The sequence below is a fragment of the Anopheles moucheti genome, chromosome 2, assembly GCF_943734755.1.
Source record: "Anopheles moucheti chromosome 2, idAnoMoucSN_F20_07, whole genome shotgun sequence".
Taxonomy (NCBI): domain Eukaryota; kingdom Metazoa; phylum Arthropoda; class Insecta; order Diptera; family Culicidae; genus Anopheles; species Anopheles moucheti.
The window spans coordinates 17,660,558-17,677,225 of NC_069140.1; the positions used below are offsets into that span (position 1 = coordinate 17,660,558).

Below are 16,668 nucleotides of genomic sequence, written 5' to 3' on the forward strand. Positions count from 1 at the left end.
GCATCTCTTTTACTCTCAAAGTAAGTGAGTGAGATAACGTATCGGCCGAACAGGTATGTGTGAGCGAGCAAAGAAACACTGTTGGAAAATGAAAAAGAAACCAAAAGTAAACAAACGAACACAGGGATGCTGGGATGCAGAGCATACTCGCGAGTTGCACCCATCGATCCGATGCTCAAATGAGCATTTAATTCGAAACACACAGTGCAGCACAGAAACATTTGGGGGGGGGGGGGGGGGGGGGGGGGGGGGGGGGGGTGTATGTTTTCCCTCTTGCGTTCTCACTCTTTCCCATGCAAAAACGGTCGTTTATTTTAAGACATCAATCGGACAAAAAGGATGGGAGGAAAATTGCTATGCTGCTGCGATGCCAGTGGGGTTATGAAATCAAGCATAGCATTCTAAGATCGGTGGAAAAAAAACTCCACCATTCTGGGCCACGAGTGGTGGAGTGCTTTGGTCCATGGGAGTTATGTAAGTATATTTCCACATTGCACACTCGATGTTTCGACCCGGACATCACTCGGCGCTCTCTAGACTCGTAGATAAACGCAAACACACACTCACACACCCAGTGCAATCAGTTGAAGCATTTGAGAGGAAAAAAACGGATGCATAAAATAGCATCATTACTGTGGCACCGTGCGTAACTATGGCAGTCAAATTCGTTGTTGCTAGTTCATAACATATTAAGCTATCTCGTTCTTTTCCCCGTCGTTTTCTCTCACTTCCGCACTGATAAACTCTCGACAGTGGCGACCGCGTTTCTCTATTACACAAACGCGTTCGCTTATCAGCGCGCTTATCCGCACACTTGGCGCTGATGTTGCTGCTCCCTGCGCTGGGCTGTGTATGGATGTGTGATGTGTGTACGAAAAAAAGCGCACAAATCAAGCGTCAAACCAACAACAACCCCTCGGCCAGCTTACCTTCAGTGCAGCGAGATTTCCTGTGCGAGCTGCGTTAAACACACTTTCCACCACTGTCGGTAGCATCGTTCCGTTGTCGGCCATCGTTTGTTGACCGTCGGACGATTGTGACGGTTGGGACGAAGTCATATGGGGGCCCTGTAACTGCTCCAGCCGTGTGCACCGTAATCGCACAGAACAATAAACACACAAACACACACAAGCGCGCTCGCGCACGATATCTTTCCAGTCGATGCTCGGAAAATGCAGAACTTCAACACACACCTCGTTCCGTTAAAATGATTTTTCTTTCTTCCTTTTTTATGCTTTACCTTCTCCTAGGAAGGCCTTTTCTCTTCCTTCTACGGGAATCTTCCACAAGGACGCGACAGTGTAAACAACGCCCCGAAACAACTCACACAAAGCCACACAAACACACAACAAAACACTGAGACACTGCACCAACTCGGATTGCACTTCTTCAATACAGTAGTAAAACTGCTGATCCTGATGCCAGATCCTTTCAATTCCCTCGGTGTTCCAACACGTAAGCTGCTTTCGGTAGTTTCTTGCTTTTATTGCGACCTCTTCCTCACCTCTTCTTGTACATTGATTGAATGCAATCTCACAAACGCTCTCCTTCAACTCTTTACCTCACTGATCGATGGAGCAGTGGAAGGGAACGCAGGAAAACGCACTTCATGACAATCAGGATACTCGACGACCGCAAAACTCAACAAGTCCGTTTAGACGTAATACTCCGACAGATACGAAACAGGAGCTCTCGTACTATTCCGCAGCAAGCTGATGTGCGCTCAATTACTGGAGCTTTCCTGGATGGTGGACGAGCCCCCTATGATTGAGAACGACGCACAAAACCTGCCTCCTAAACATGCGGCCACCAAACCCCTCAAGCACTCGTAGAACAACTCCCGACTTTTTCACGAGGATACGCACTACACTCCTCGCGTTAGTGTGCTGGCACTGGCAGGTGTGTCTCACACGGTTACTACGTTGCTAAGCAAAAGCCCACACACACGCAGAATACGATGAGAGGAGGCTGCGAAAGGACTATGGCGTAGTATCGGACACCAACACACACACACAATCAACGGATTTGTGTTCTTGTGGAAGGATGGGTTTCTTCTTGTCACCCGTTTCGTCGTCACTCCACAACGGAATTGGTTTTCCTCACAACAATTCCCACAAGCGTACACCGTCAACCCGTCGATACGGTGGGTCTTTTTCTTTTATTCTTTGCTACACACTACTACCAACACTGGTCTGCCCGCTTGATAGACAACACACACACATACACACGCGCGCACACAGTTGCAACGCTAAAGGTGTTCTTCGCTTGATCCAAGTGTACTGGGGCAGAAAACTCGTTTTGCTCGAACTTCGAGATCCTTTTGGCTCGATTCCGAGATACACTTTTCCACACACCACGGAATGGGAGTTCAAATTTCACGCCTGGTTTAAGGGTGAAATGTATTATTTGCTGTTGTCTTACCCGTGCGATAAGGTTTACACTTCAGCACAAATGTTTGAGAATATTTTTTGCTAAAGTATCTTGTGGTTTTTTCCTTTACAACCGAGCGCAAATGGTTGGTATGGCCGCGCGTACGAGAGCTTCCTTTTTCGCTTCGACCAAGATCTCTCACAACGAAATGCGTACTGCGACCAGCTAACGGTACGGTAGAACCATTCGAACGATACACAATGGTGGGGTCGTTGTGCAGGGCTACTCAAACATTAGCTCTCTCGAAAGAAATCATTTTATTCCGTTTAGCTCTGGTGCTTGCATAAAATTCCATTCAAATACTATAAATGTGTTTTCGTTATTATTGCTACGAATGACTTTCCCATCAGTCAAGGCATTTAACAAAGAATGATAATTTTTTTGTGTAAAAATGTCGGCCGTTATTCAGTTCAGCATCCCTGTAACGGAGAGGCACGCCAACTGCGCCGTTAACGCCGCTCTCAGAAAGAGTCGCTTTGTTCGCGAGCAGAGCGGATTCTGAATGGCCACGCATGATTTCCGCCATACTACAGCAGCTCCCAGAGCACTGTACGATCAAAATAAACGACTTCCGTTAAGGGACACCACACCACAAAGCGGTGCGTCCATCAGCTGTTTGATTTGATTTTTCAACAAAGAAGGATTAATTGCGTTGTAATGGCAGTTGTTGATTTGTAAACAGATGATTGAGGATTTTTTTTTAAAGACACACATTGTAAACAAAAAGGTTAATTACATTTCAAAAATATATTTTACATCATTTACTTCAAGGTCACATAGCAATTGTTTGGTAAACGGATATCCGTTAAACGAAGAAACTTCCCAAGTAGGAAAATCGAGCAGGAGAAACGACTGGCCGAGGTTTATTCATTGAGATTCTCAGAGGTTATTGACGACAAGTGAAAACAATATCACAAAATTAAATTTGATGTTACAAGTTTTAAAACGATATATCTTGAAGACTTAACTTACAAGCGATTTTTTCATACAAGAAATGGTACATTAATTTTCGCTCAACAAAAATTAAAAACGGATGCAATTCGAATTACATATAGAAACCTTGATGACTGCTTTTTTCGAGCAGATTATTCCCAATCTAATAAATTTTGTTCGTTTTTTTTAAATCATCCCATAAGATCAACTGTGCTGAAAAAAATAAATAAATGACTTTGTATACTAATTTCAAATTACAATAACATTCATTAAAGTAATGATTTTATATTTCTAGCAATCGACATCTTCGAGAAGTCGCTTTTTCGAGCAGTTCCCAGGCGCCAATTTGTTCAAAACTCGGTATGCACTTCGTTAAAAGCCGGCAAAATAGTTGGAAAGTTGGGACATGTTTAATTATAAAACCAAAACAAAAATACAATTAAGTGATTATTTTGCATTTCAATTATAGCATCTTGGGGTTGGTTTCATTGTTTGATGGAATGAAATACAGAACTATGGATCCAGAATTTTGCTCGAAAATCCACGAGTCGGATATGTACGTGTGTGTGCATGTTTGCGTACGTTTGCTCGAACGCGATGCTCAATTCTGCTCTTCTCATTCACTCCCGCTCGCTCACACAATTCCGTCTGGGGCGAAAACAAATCTCGCTCTCTCTCCCTTACTCCATCGTTCAATTTCGCCCTGCTCGCCCAGTGTGTCGCATCTTGGGTTGTGTTGTCTTTTTTCCCACTCATGCACGCGAGAGAGTTGGGAGAGTTTCGCCAAATCGCCGGTTTGGGAGCGCTTGATACTTGGAATTCAATCGTGGCCGCACCATTGTTTTTCTGTCGGCAGAAGAACGAAGGTGGCGTTCCGTGTTTTTGTTTCGCGTGAAGGCATTTGCCATACGTTTCGTGCGTGTTTAGGCGGTGTTTTCGCGTATTAATGGATGCGTTTTGTTCACGCAATTAAACCACACACATACACACGTCGAGCAGCAGAGTACAACAGTCAACAATTGGTGGAAACGCGGGGCACTGACAACGTGTTTGAACGTGCTTAGCGGGTGAACCGCGCTATTCCGCGGTTTTCGTCCGTTCGGACCTAGTGCAAAGAAGTGGCCAATCGTGTGCGTCCAGTTTATGCTGTGAAAATAGCGATACAAAAAGGTGTGTATTGATGTGTGTTAGCAGTAAGTCGCGTAACTGCGTAGTTTTAAAAGGCTCTTCCCTGTCCGAAATCAATTGAATGTGTTGGAAAGTGTGTCAATTATTAATCGCCGAAATAATATAATACGTACGCGTATTACAGTGAACCACTTGTGCCATAGCAATGCGTTTCGTAGTAGATTTTACTAAAATGTGCAAATATCATCTCGAAAAAGCGCGCTCAGTGGAAATAAAAAAATCTGCTTCTTCTTTTCCCAAAAAAAAAAACGCTCCCCGGTCGTTTGTGGGTGGACACGTGGAACGATAGTGGCAGGGAACGGCAATGGCAGTGGTTAATAATAATCGCTCATGCCGGCTAAAACAACGTTGCGTTGGTCGTAGCAACCGAGGAGACACAAAACACAAGGTTGGCGTGCGTGTGCGCGCAGAATGATGAAGATGACAACGTCGTCGAGGGTGTGGTGGGGGTGACGGTGAAGGCGAGACCCCCGAAAGCGTGTAACATAATGGACGGGTTTGTGATGTTATTGTTGCTGCTGCTGCTGTTGCTGTCGTACACCATCACTGTTTTTAGTGCGTAGAAGGGGTTGTGGGGGCGGTAGAGAGGGTGTGCAGGAAAGGGAGAAGGTTAAAAACAGATCTACCCAAAATGTACCCGCGGCGGCACGTTGCGGTATCATCATCGACAGCACATCGATACAATCAGGTTTACATGGCACGACACGGCCACGGTTGATGGAGCGACAGAAAGGAAAAAAGCACAATGCACTGCGTGAGCGAGCGAGGGAGCAGAAGAAAAGTTGCGTGTTGTGGGAGCGAGAGAGGGAATGGTAAACTACACACAGAGCAAAATAAAATAAAACGCTGTCGCTTGCCGCAGCTTGGTGCGGCGAACGAGCATGAAATCGAAACCCAAGCACGAAACCTGTGGTTGCCTATGAACATGTGTGTGTATACGCGCGCGACAAGCAAGTGAAGAATGCCAAAGTAGCGCGAGGAAGAGAGCGAGAGAGAGTAGTGTGTGCGTGAAGAGTCAAGCAAGTGAGAATCGTTCTCTCACTCGGCTGGGTATAAGAGTGCGAGCGAGCAAAAACACCCACGATCCATATGTGTGAAATGCGTGTGCTTGTGTTTGATACACTTCTGTGGTTGCTTGACCGTTTGCTCGAGGCGTTGAAGGAGTTGAAGTGTTGCGTGAGGAGAAGCGAGAGAGGAGGTGGGCTCTCCCGTTTATTTGGCCGGTTCGTGTTGAGTGTTTGCTAATGTGACTTGGGGAGCGCACGAACTTATAATTCCCGTTCAAGCGAGAAGATAACCCATACTCTTCTCACACATGCACACACACACACATCATTTGACAGTACTTTCTCGCTTTCGCTCACCTGTCAAGCGGGACTGGAGCAGCCGGGCTGCGTGCGTGGTGTTGTTCCCCCGAGGCACACACACTCGTACACGACGATAAAGGCGACGACCACGACGAGAGCACAAATTGTGGTGCTAATTGTTTTGGAAACGACGGTTCTCTCTCTCTCTCTCTTTCGCTTACTCTCTCTCATCTCGCTCGCTCACACTGTGCTCACGCGTTCGCGTGGAGTGCGCGCGCTTTCCACTGTCAGCGGGCGGCAGGTAGGATGGAGGAATGGAGGACTAAAGCGCGATTTAATCGTACGCGAATAATCCGAGCAACCCGCGTCACCTCCCACCTCCCCCTCTTCCTTTGTGTTCGCATGTTTGCGCCCTTCTACGTGGGGTGGTGGTGGTGAAGAATCGCAGGATTGGCACTTTGGCGTCGGGATTGGGTCAACATCGTCTAATTAGTTGATTAGTGTGTTATGCATGCCACTCGCTCGTTCGCCCCAGCCTTATGCTGTGAGGGGGTTGTTTTTTTTGTTCCTTTTCTTCTTTTGTTTCGCTCTTTCGCCCCAACTACCCCTACCACCGCGAATCTTTGTCGCGATACTCTTCGCGTACTTCGCGGCCGAGGCAACACGCGCGCACCGGGGGTACGAATTGACATTTCCGTTTTAGTTCGCTTCATCGACCCGCGGGTTGATTCGTTGCGTTTGTGTTTTCTTTGGTATGTAGTTGTGTTTCTTTCGCCCTCCCTCTTTCTTCCCTTCTTTCCCCTCTCGATGTGGCCCGTTGGGGCCAGTTTTTTCGTTGTTCCTACTTCTTGTGGCTGCCCATGCATATACACACACCCCCACAGCACCCCGCCGTTCGGTGCTGCTGTTCGACCTTTTTTGTTGTCGAGTGTGTTTCGTCCGTTTTATGTAATGCGCTGTAACACGATCGGCGCCAGTGGGAAGTGATTAAGTTTTTTCTTTTATAGGTTCGAGTAAAGTGATTTCTTGGCTGCTGAAATTGCTCAAGGGTGCCCAGGAAGCACTAGAGGTAGCGTTTTCCTGTTCCGGATGGATGGAAGTGCGTTTTGGTGGGGTGGGGTGGGATGGGGAGGATGACGTTGTAAGGAAGGAAGGGAAGGGCTTCTTGTAATCGAATGAATACGGCTATAAATAATTGATTTCTTTTGCACTACAGATCGTCGGGTCCATCGGGGTCCGGGAGCGTTTGGTTGGTTCACGTGGACATGTTTATCTCTCGGTAATTTATGTGCCGTGAAGTTTCCTACTTGTGTTGTCAACAGTGCCCTGTAGTACAGTAGAGCATCGTTGTTTAGTGCTTTGATTGTGAAACTATAATGCTAACAATTAAAAACAAAATCACATTATAGTTCTTCTTCTTTTATAAGAAAAACTATCTGATATATCAACCGAAAAGTATTTCCAAACTGTAACAAAACATACCGTAGAGTTATTTAAACACAAATTTGAAGTTTTGGAGCTTTTTCTTTGGAGCGCTGTCGAAATCCGTAATAGCGGTAACCACTGGCGTTTCATTAAAACCCTTCAGAACTCACAAGATATCAAATATTTTGAAAGAAGATACTTAAGATCCACTGCCTGTCGGGTCGAATTTTGAACATCTAAATTATAGACAAATTCGCGAAAGTTTAAAGTTTGAGTGGTCTTAATTATGAGTTGGGGTTTTCATATCGCGAAAATGAGCTTTAAAATTTTGACTTTGCATTTTTTTCGTTGGCGATAAATGCATAACTTCATTATTTGTTCGTATTGTCTCGGAATATTTACCCAATATTCTTGAAAGTTAAAGTTTCCGTAAAATATTTGACTTTTGATACTTGCTAGAAGTATATCTTCCCTTAAATAAAACCAAACATTAAAACCCCAATTTTCAAACAAATAAATAAAAGGAAACTGCCTGTTGGCGTGCGATGTGCGCGATTTCCTAAGGCGTTCTTCCCCGCAGCTGGCTTAACATCATCATTGCATTTTGTTAGTAACAAATCATTCTCCCCCGGAGCCCGAGTCGATAAAGGGCGAGCCGGAATTCGCGGCCACCGCACCATCCTCTGTATCAGGCCATAAAAGCTTGTGTCAGAAGAGCGTGGCCCACCAAAAAAAAACAACAGCAACTAAAACGTAACTAAACGAAGAAGCCACGAAATAGGAGATAAAGCCAAAACCAACCTCAACAGGAAGCGAAGGGAAGAGGAAAAAAAGCCTCAAACGCGGAGGGACGGTAGTCGAAACCCCCCCCATGTACGGTAGTTTGTTCGTTCGCGCCGTGGCTAGAAAAGCCAAAAGGCTACGCGGACAGTTAACAGGCCACGGTTAAGTTTCACTGGAGAATGTGAAACCCGGACGGAAAAGGGCAGTAGGGGGGGGGGGAGTGGCAAGAAGACAATCGTGCGGAACATGAGCAAATGTTGGTTGTTGAATTTAATTGGATCGGCAACCGACTGTCAAATTGACAGCAGTAGCGCGCGCGCGGCAGCAGTGAAGGCTGTACGGCGATAAACAAATCGCTTCCATCGCCTACTTGGTGTTTCGTTTCGCTTTCCTCCGACACAGCGCTTTATTCAATTGCAAATCTCTGTTTGTTTGGTTGATTGGCTGCAGGGCGAACAGCGCTCTGGTTACTATTACAAAATAGGTTGGAATTACATAGAATCTACTGTTTGGCACTGAGGGAGGGGGGAATTCATTATGTTGATGGAATTGATTTTTTTTAATGTCATTACAACATAATTTCAAAGTGTATTATCAGGGTTTCAAGTTCAAATGAGAATGTCTGGATTCTATTCACATTTAAGTACAGCTTGATGAAGATGTAGCACATTAAGGCCTAGAGCCTTTAGAAATATCAAACTTAGAATGACTAATATTGAATCTAGAATGATTTAACAGAAATATGCTACGAAAGTGTGCGTTAGCTTAATGTCTTAATTGAATAATATTAATAATAACTGATCACATCAAATAACTTATCAATTTAGTTTAATTGATTTCTGCACAGAATTGAATTCTTCTTGAAACTGTCACCCGCCTAAACGACTTCTGGTTTGAATATCATCGAAAAAAATATCATCGAAACAAACAAAACAAATCTCCTTAATTTAAATAGAATTGGAGTTTTTTCAAGTTAAAGTGGAGTTTTTGATTTGAATCGGTACAATTTTTGAGTTTTACTTGTACGAACCCCAACCAATATCTAAACGTGATCAGACACTTCAAAAAACATCGTCCAGGTTTTAGAGTACGTCATTCAAAAAGTGACCCCTATAAAGTGGCAACTTTCTCACTGGAACTCGAAATCCTCTTTATACACCTTTATGTTATATATTTTTTCTCATCCATAAACCATCCGCGGCTACGGATCAACGGCATTTATTGACGGTTAGTCTGATTAGTCTTGGTGCTCCACATACTTTCTGTTCCATCCCGTTCATTCCCTTTTATCAATCGCTGTGTGTGCCATCATCGTCGGCCACAGCACATAACCGTAGCATGTAATATGAAGCAAAATGCTGAACAAAAAGAGAATAATCACGATGATCATGTACCGCGATAGTGTGTGAGAATGGATGGCAGGAAAACAGTGTGCCCAGCCCCACGGGGGTGGGAGGAAATTGGTAAAATGGCTGGGTGGACGTGGCGACTCATTGCGGTTCACCTACACATCATGTGTTCTTTTTTTGTTTTGTTGTTATATTGTCTTTTGATAGACACCAGGCGAAATGAAAGGCCGGCAAAGGCTGCGTGGCGCATCCCAGGAGCTGTGGGAACCGGGAAGAAAATAATGGAAATGAAACAGAAAATAGTTCGCTCGGAACAAGACAATCCCCGGGTGTAAGACGAGGCTGCACATGGTTCACGATTTCAATCCGCGATTATTGACGCCAACAACACCATCGCCTTGCGGGCGGAAGGCACAAGGCGAGACTCCCGGGGTCGGGAAAAAGGGGAAAACGGGAGAAAATGCCGGTATAGCTGCCCCTCCGGCCGACCGCCGGTCGATTAGATTTAATAATTTCCCCCTTTTCCCTGTGCACTGTACCGCTAATAGAAAATGTTGCTTCCATTTCAATTTGTAGATCAAAGCCGAGTCCCTCCATCATCGTGAGCCGCCGTACTCTTCGTGCGGATAGATCCGCCCGATGATGATGGTGGCGTTCCATGGGGTGGGTGGAATAGGGTTTGGACCATGACCCCGCGGTGGAAATAGACGGTTGAACCTTTTCGGTTCTCACGGACCATCGGTTCCGGGGTTTGGGGAAGAACCAAACCCGGCATCGGAGAAGGGTGCGCAAAAGTTGCACTGCCAGTGACCGGTAATGGGTATTTTTTTTTTCCTTCATGCCTTTATATCGTTGGTGGGAAAACGATGGTCGGGTGCGGGTTCGTGGGGGATTGGGGTTGGCGGAACGTAGCGGAAGAAGCAGACGGAACCATCAAACCGATCGTTTCAAATCGATACGCCGGACCAACGTTGCGTGTAGCAAATGGATGCCGCACGGCTGTGAGGGAGGAAGTTTTGTTATTGTTTAATCAATCGATTTGTTACACTCAGCTACCAGCGGACGCCGTGGCTGTAAAGAGCGGCCTGTTTCGTAGGTGTACCGGGTTATCGTGTTGGATATGTCGTTTTGTATCGATTCGCTCGTAAGTGGCTTTGGCCCTTGCTTTCCTGTTTCGGTTTTTATCACGCAGTGGCACGATGAGTGTACAATGTAGATTTTTGTGTTTTTTAGTAAGTTTTTTTTTTTAAGTTTTAAGTATGCTTAGAAATTTTGGAAGAAGTTTATTCGATATATTTTGCCCTATTTGAACATTATGTGAAATTTAACACAAATTAAAAGAAGTGACTCAAATTGTCCAAGAATTATAATATAAAACAGCTATATTATACTATTTCATAGAGGTATTAAACAATAACTAGCGTCTTAAACGAATATTGATGGAATCTCTTGTTGGTTTAACGGTCTATTTGGCTATATCTTGCAGACATAGATGAGATCTCCAAATTCATTGGCTAAAATAAGGCTTCAAGATTCCAAGTCCTTGCAGCTTATGAGGATCAGAAGAAATTCGATCGATGTCCTAAGACAAACCTTGACTGTAGAGCGAATCTCGAGATCACGGGATCGCTTTTTAAGGTAGAGTTCTTATAGCTGATAGCTTGTGTCTTGTGAGTTCGTGATGTTCAACAATCTCGGCTTTTGTGTATGTGTCAGCCGGAAGGATACGATGCTTGGGGCATGATGAGGATGCTCTTGCATGATGAGGAAAAGGTGATCTTCAGCGATCTATTCGGCATTAGATGTAAAGAAGCACAGTGTGTTCGTTAGCTGGACCAAGTGGAATCGAACCTGACGGAGATGGGATTCTTGACCTGACCATGCCAGCACGATGTTTTCAACTGTCGTCTCTTTAATTTAAAAGAAAAGGCTTCAAAACTCAATCCGATAAAACAAATGACACAAAACTGTTGGAATGAAGATCAGCAATCTGACATGAAAACTCAATAATGTCGCCCATTGTAATACAGCTAATGCTAATTCATTCAAGACACAAACCCATTTAGCGCTAGAGCTGTAAGAAAACTGCTCGTTACTCCCCGTGGTGTGTACTTGTGGCAAAGCAAATTGAGAAGGAACAGGTTAGAATGATGACCTGCTAGCTATAAACTGACTTCACCCAGATGCTGCCGGGTCTTTCATGCATAGTGCAATTGATACCGACCATACACGGCCCATTAAGCCAGATTACCAGACGGGTAGAGTTCAGCGGTGAGCGGTTTCAGACAATTCTGTTGTAACTTGTGTTGTGTAACTGACCGCTACCAGTTTGCTTTTTCTTTCCACAATGCTCGATTGACACTCGTCAAAACAACAAACCGTGGCTTCAAAGCTTGCTCGTTCCCTACAACCATTGCACATAATAATTGCTTACGGTTGCTCGCTCTTATCAGCCTGTCGGGAGCCTGTCGCTTCTATTTCGCTTATTATTTATTCCGCATCCGCAACAGCTGCGAGTGTGCTGCCTTGAAAGATTAATTAACCACGAGTGCGAAAAGAAAACAATAAATAACTTCGTGCGCTCGGCGATGGCATCAATTTGGTGGTAGCCCGGTCGTGGCATAAGACGTGGCACACTGGTGCTGGTGATGGTGATTTCGTTTCTACCTCGACCTCCTCTCTGCCATGTTTGTTTTTAAACCGGATCGGATCGGATCTGTACCGGGGTGGGGAAGGGTGGACTACCAAACACAAACGGGGGGCAAAACAGACCGATGAAAGTTTAATCGATACTCCCGATACGTTTCCGATGGTAATGAGTGACAAAGACACTACACGATCCATTCGCTTTGCTACGGTCGTCGGGTGTTCATTTCCGACCCGATTTGGGTAGTTAATTATAGATTTCACACCAATGTTTACCGGGTACTTCCGGTGGCGATCATTGGAAGCTTGTATGCTACGATCATGGATGTTCTTTTTCTCCCAAAAGCTGGAGTAGTAGAGCATGTGTTACACATTTATTGCATTGGAATGTGTTTGTTTTAGGCTAGGTGTAGCTGTTAAACTTCAATCGTTTTAGTATAGCTGACACAAAAAACCCGCCGGTATTGCTGGACATCCATTGCTGGAATTGATTGGGCATAGTTTGTTTTATGAGCTTCTGTGGGTAGTGTGAGATCATTGTGAGACCACGATAGCGTTCTCTATTATCAGGCAGAGATGTTAGTTCCTCCGTTTTAGAACAGATGGCGCTGTGCATTTGGTGCGATCATCGCGGCATAATTTATTGCATCTGAGCATCTGAGGACAATAATATATTTAAGACAGAGTCATAAGTTGCTCAGATATTGACAGACACACTGGGGAAATTCCGAAGTATTCCCCAGAACATGCTCCTGTTGAATAGTGTACATTAAGATACATAACTCCCGATGTCCTGGGATAGTAACACTTGTGATCTTAACAAATTATGTTGTGATCTTCAAAAAAAAGCATGTTTTTATTGAAGACAGTACTCTAGTGTTGGATGAATCAGATGCAGATTCGGATTTCTGAATGAATCAATCTGAATCTCTTTTAGTTTTCCAATATCTATGACCTCCACCTATAAGCTTATTCGTCCTTCGGTCATCTGTTGCCAAAAGGAGCATGATCCGACACTGCTCTTGAAACTCAAGAACCTTTTGAATGTCGACTCCTGATTTGAATGACTCCTCAGCAAAGATTTTTATGAATGACTCTTTTCAAAAGATTCATTATGCACAACACTACCGCTTTCGTTAGCTTCCAAAGGGATGGCAGAATGTTGGATTGGAAATTGGATTTGGAAGCTCATAGACTGTGACTCTGTTCGCTGACGTAAATGTCCTAACGGGCCATCCGGCATAGGTTCTGAGGCTTGAGGAGTTGTTAGTCCGTAGGCGCTTCGGCGAATCGGGCAGTTCCCTGACTGTGGTGGTTCCTGTTTTAACAGGCATCCTTGGCAAGGATGTGGGTTTCTCTATGAAGATTCTCTCCTCTGACAATCCAAAAGAAAGACTGTGACTCTGAGAACTCTTCATGATTAATAGCTGCGTTTAATTGTCAGTGTTATCGATAGATTCTTTTTTTAAATGTCAAACTGATATTAAATCTCTGAACGAAATGATCAACCGTTGTTCAAAAAACTACTAAACTAAATTAGTTATTCACTCAGTAAAGCTGAGCGATATAACTGAGCTTTTGCTATATTATCTTTTAGACAAAATGATCCCGGCTTAACCGCAAAAAGGGAAACGCACACAACGGAGTCGCGTTCCGATTCACAGACTTTGGGACACACACACACACTGCACAACTGACGGTAAACTAGTTTATCAGTGACACTAATTAGCGATTGATTAGCAGCTACTGTGTGTGTGTTTTTTTCTCTGTTGTCTCCTTTCAAGCATAATCCCTCGTAGGTCGCCTTTTCGCTTGGATTCACACCACTTGCGCTCGGTACACGACGCCGTACGGTTGAGGCTTTTTTTGCGCTCACTGTTGGCGATGATGATGATGATGATGGCGCCCGCCCGATGAGGAGGGATATGTACGGTTCAGTGATTTTGCCACCCTGCCCCTCACACCCCCCCCAACCCCCCCTTGGTGAATCTGGTTTTGGGTAGTTTAGCGTTAGGCGTTGACCATATCGTCGGTGGCCATTAAAACAAAATTCAAGCACGTGCAGCACTTTGAGTGCGCGCATTGAGGTGAATCCGGTTTGACGGACCGCTCGCCATACTTGTTGCCGGTGCCGGTGTGGCGCTCGCGCTGGTGCATGCATGGTGTGTGATTAGTTGATAGTGTGTAATGGTGTATCGATAAGATAAGTTGCGATTACGAGTGCAGGCGGGTTAAATATTTAATCACCACTGATTGAGCCTATTATGATGGTTTTGGGGACGCTAAACAAAAAAAAAAGAATACAAGAACACTCCTCCCTGATGTGTTCTAATAGTTTTGATCCACTTTTTGTCGGATGACGGGATTAGTTGGGTTTTTTTTCTTCTACGCAGTTTTGTCGGTGCTCACGACGGGGTCACGGGTGGTGAGGTTTGATGCGATCGAGAACTAATTCAATGTTTTAATCCTGCCGCTTTGTAATCGTTCCATTCATCGCCGCCTCCGCTGGACGAACCGGAAACCCGGAATCGATCCATTTTTTGCTGACAAACTATTTTCGATGAGCGATTCTCCTCAACTTTATTACGCCACTCAGGCGTCAAGTCCACCCCCCCACAGGGGGGATTGTGTTACTTCTTGCCCCCCTATCGTAGGTGGTTTGTCGCACCAGTTGTGTGTCGGATCAGGTCGAACCAGGCGAGAACCCTAAGTAGCCGATTAGGATTAATTATTTCACTCTTTTTGATCGCTTTTTTATCGCACACCATTCATCTTTTAACACAAATCGACCCCGGGTGCCTCGATCGAGGCAATAAAACCGGTTCGGGTTGGTGGTGGCCCAGCCCGCCACACACACACACACGCACACCGGTTTTGGCGTTTTATGGCGGCATGTTGAAAATTAAAGGTGGATTATAATAATCATTCCCCGTGGCCCAAACCTCGGTCCGGCGGCACGGGGGGTTGAATTAAGCGATCGTTGTATAAAGTATGTACGAACATGATGAATAGGTGAACAGGTTACAGGCCACAAATTTGTTGCTCTTTTAATCTTCACATTCGCTGTGTGCGTGCGTGCTCTGCCTTGTGAGATGTGTGGCTTGACGGCAAGAACATAACCCCCAGGGGCTGGGGAGAAAATTGGGAAGGTGTTATTAATTCCATGATTCCTCTATCGGAGATCCGTTCGTGGGCGTCCCCACCGGTCAGGTCAGTGGAATGCTTGGTGGCGATGCGTGACAGAGGCAATCAATTCCTTTTTCGCTCCCTCGAAGGTGCTCAAAATCAATAATCGGAACCTCCGGAGCGCGCGCGCGCGCACGCTCGCATCAACGCCACACATAATACCAAACGCGGGTCCCCCGAAACGGGGCTTAACCGCCACTGCCTTGACCCACGGACGGGAACGCGCGTGAAGCGAAGGAAAGAAATAAAACCAAACAGATAGCTGAAATGAATAGCGATGAAGCATATATACGAGATTGTTTTTTAAACTGCGAGACCTTTGTTTTCCTTTCGTTCCTTTTTATTTTTTTTTATGTTTTAAGTTTGTTTGTTGCCGCTGCGAGTCGCGGGGACACACGTTTGCGTTTGGGTCAATGGTGTTTTGTTTTCGTTTTCTTGCATGCTTGCTTTCCTTTTTGTTTTGTTTTTGCTGCGCCTTTGAAATCCATTCGAGCGGATGAGTCAAATTCCTCAATTCTGGTCACGTGAAACGTGGCGCAATCGTGGCTGCAATCGGTTGTGGTGTTGTTGCTGTTGCTGCAGATATCCTCACTCCCTCTGCCTACCCCTCCGCTTCCTCCCTTTTCCATCAAAACCTGAACCGAAAACTGATTTGCCGACGCGCACGCATCCGATTCCGAATGGCCGTTAATATAAATATACGTGTGTTTTTGTAAGGGTTCATTTTTTTTTGTTGCCCATTCTCCCCCCGTACACTGCAATTAGCATACAATTGCTAGCAGAAGGTGAAGAAAAAAACGGGTGTTGGTACATGGTCGTGGAAGTGTGCGAGCGGGTGGAACGAGAGCGTTGGTATGGAATGCATTTTTCGGCAAAATAAAGTCGTTTTTGTTTTTCGGTGTGTGTGTGATTTTATTTTTTTTTCCTTGAAGTTTGCCAAATTCGTGGCGAAAATGTCGATGGGTTTTGGGCGCCGGTACGTCCCTAACCCCCCTCTTTCAGGGACACCGCCGTCGGCCCTGGACGGAAAAAGCTTGTTTAGCGATCACGTCTATACGCTTCGATGCACGTGAATGTGCGTTTTGGGATTTATTTTGTTGCATCAATTTCGGTGCACATTTGCTCGTTTTTTTTTTTGCGAGAGACACACTTGGGGGCGCTTTATTTCACAGTTGAAAAATTGATTTTCCCATGGTTTTTGGGACGCGCACGTTTTGTTATTACTTACGGGTGTTGGGTAGAAGTGTGTGTGTTTTTCTTTTTTTGTTTGGCTGTTGTTTTGTTGTGCGGTAGTTATGGTATTTATTTATTTATTTTTTTGGTCATGAAATCGGGTTTTTGTTTTCGGTGTCTTTATGAGTTTTTGTTTTAATACGTGAGTGCTGTTGATTATAAAATTTAAATACAAACATTTTGTTTGT

The 16,668-nt window shown here is 44.9% G+C and overlaps 2 protein-coding genes across 8 annotated transcripts in view; one reads left to right on the forward strand and one right to left on the reverse strand.

Moving 5' to 3' along the window:
• Positions 1-1,416, reverse strand: part of LOC128306309 (protein fem-1 homolog CG6966) — a 42,446-nt gene extending 41,030 nt beyond the window's left edge. The window contains exon 1 of the mRNA XM_053043777.1: positions 930-1,416. Within this exon, the coding sequence (XP_052899737.1) occupies positions 930-1,058 (129 nt within the window). The 5' untranslated portion in view covers positions 1,059-1,416. The remainder of the gene's footprint in view (positions 1-929) is intronic.
• Positions 1,417-4,237: 2,821 nt separating this feature from the next.
• LOC128299182 (protein groucho) overlaps positions 4,238-16,668 on the forward strand; it is a 186,864-nt gene continuing 174,433 nt past the window's right edge. For all 7 annotated transcript variants that reach the window (XM_053035055.1, XM_053035056.1, XM_053035062.1 and 4 more), the window contains exon 1: positions 4,238-4,533. The gene's annotated coding sequence lies outside the window, so the exon portion shown is untranslated. The remainder of the gene's footprint in view (positions 4,534-16,668) is intronic.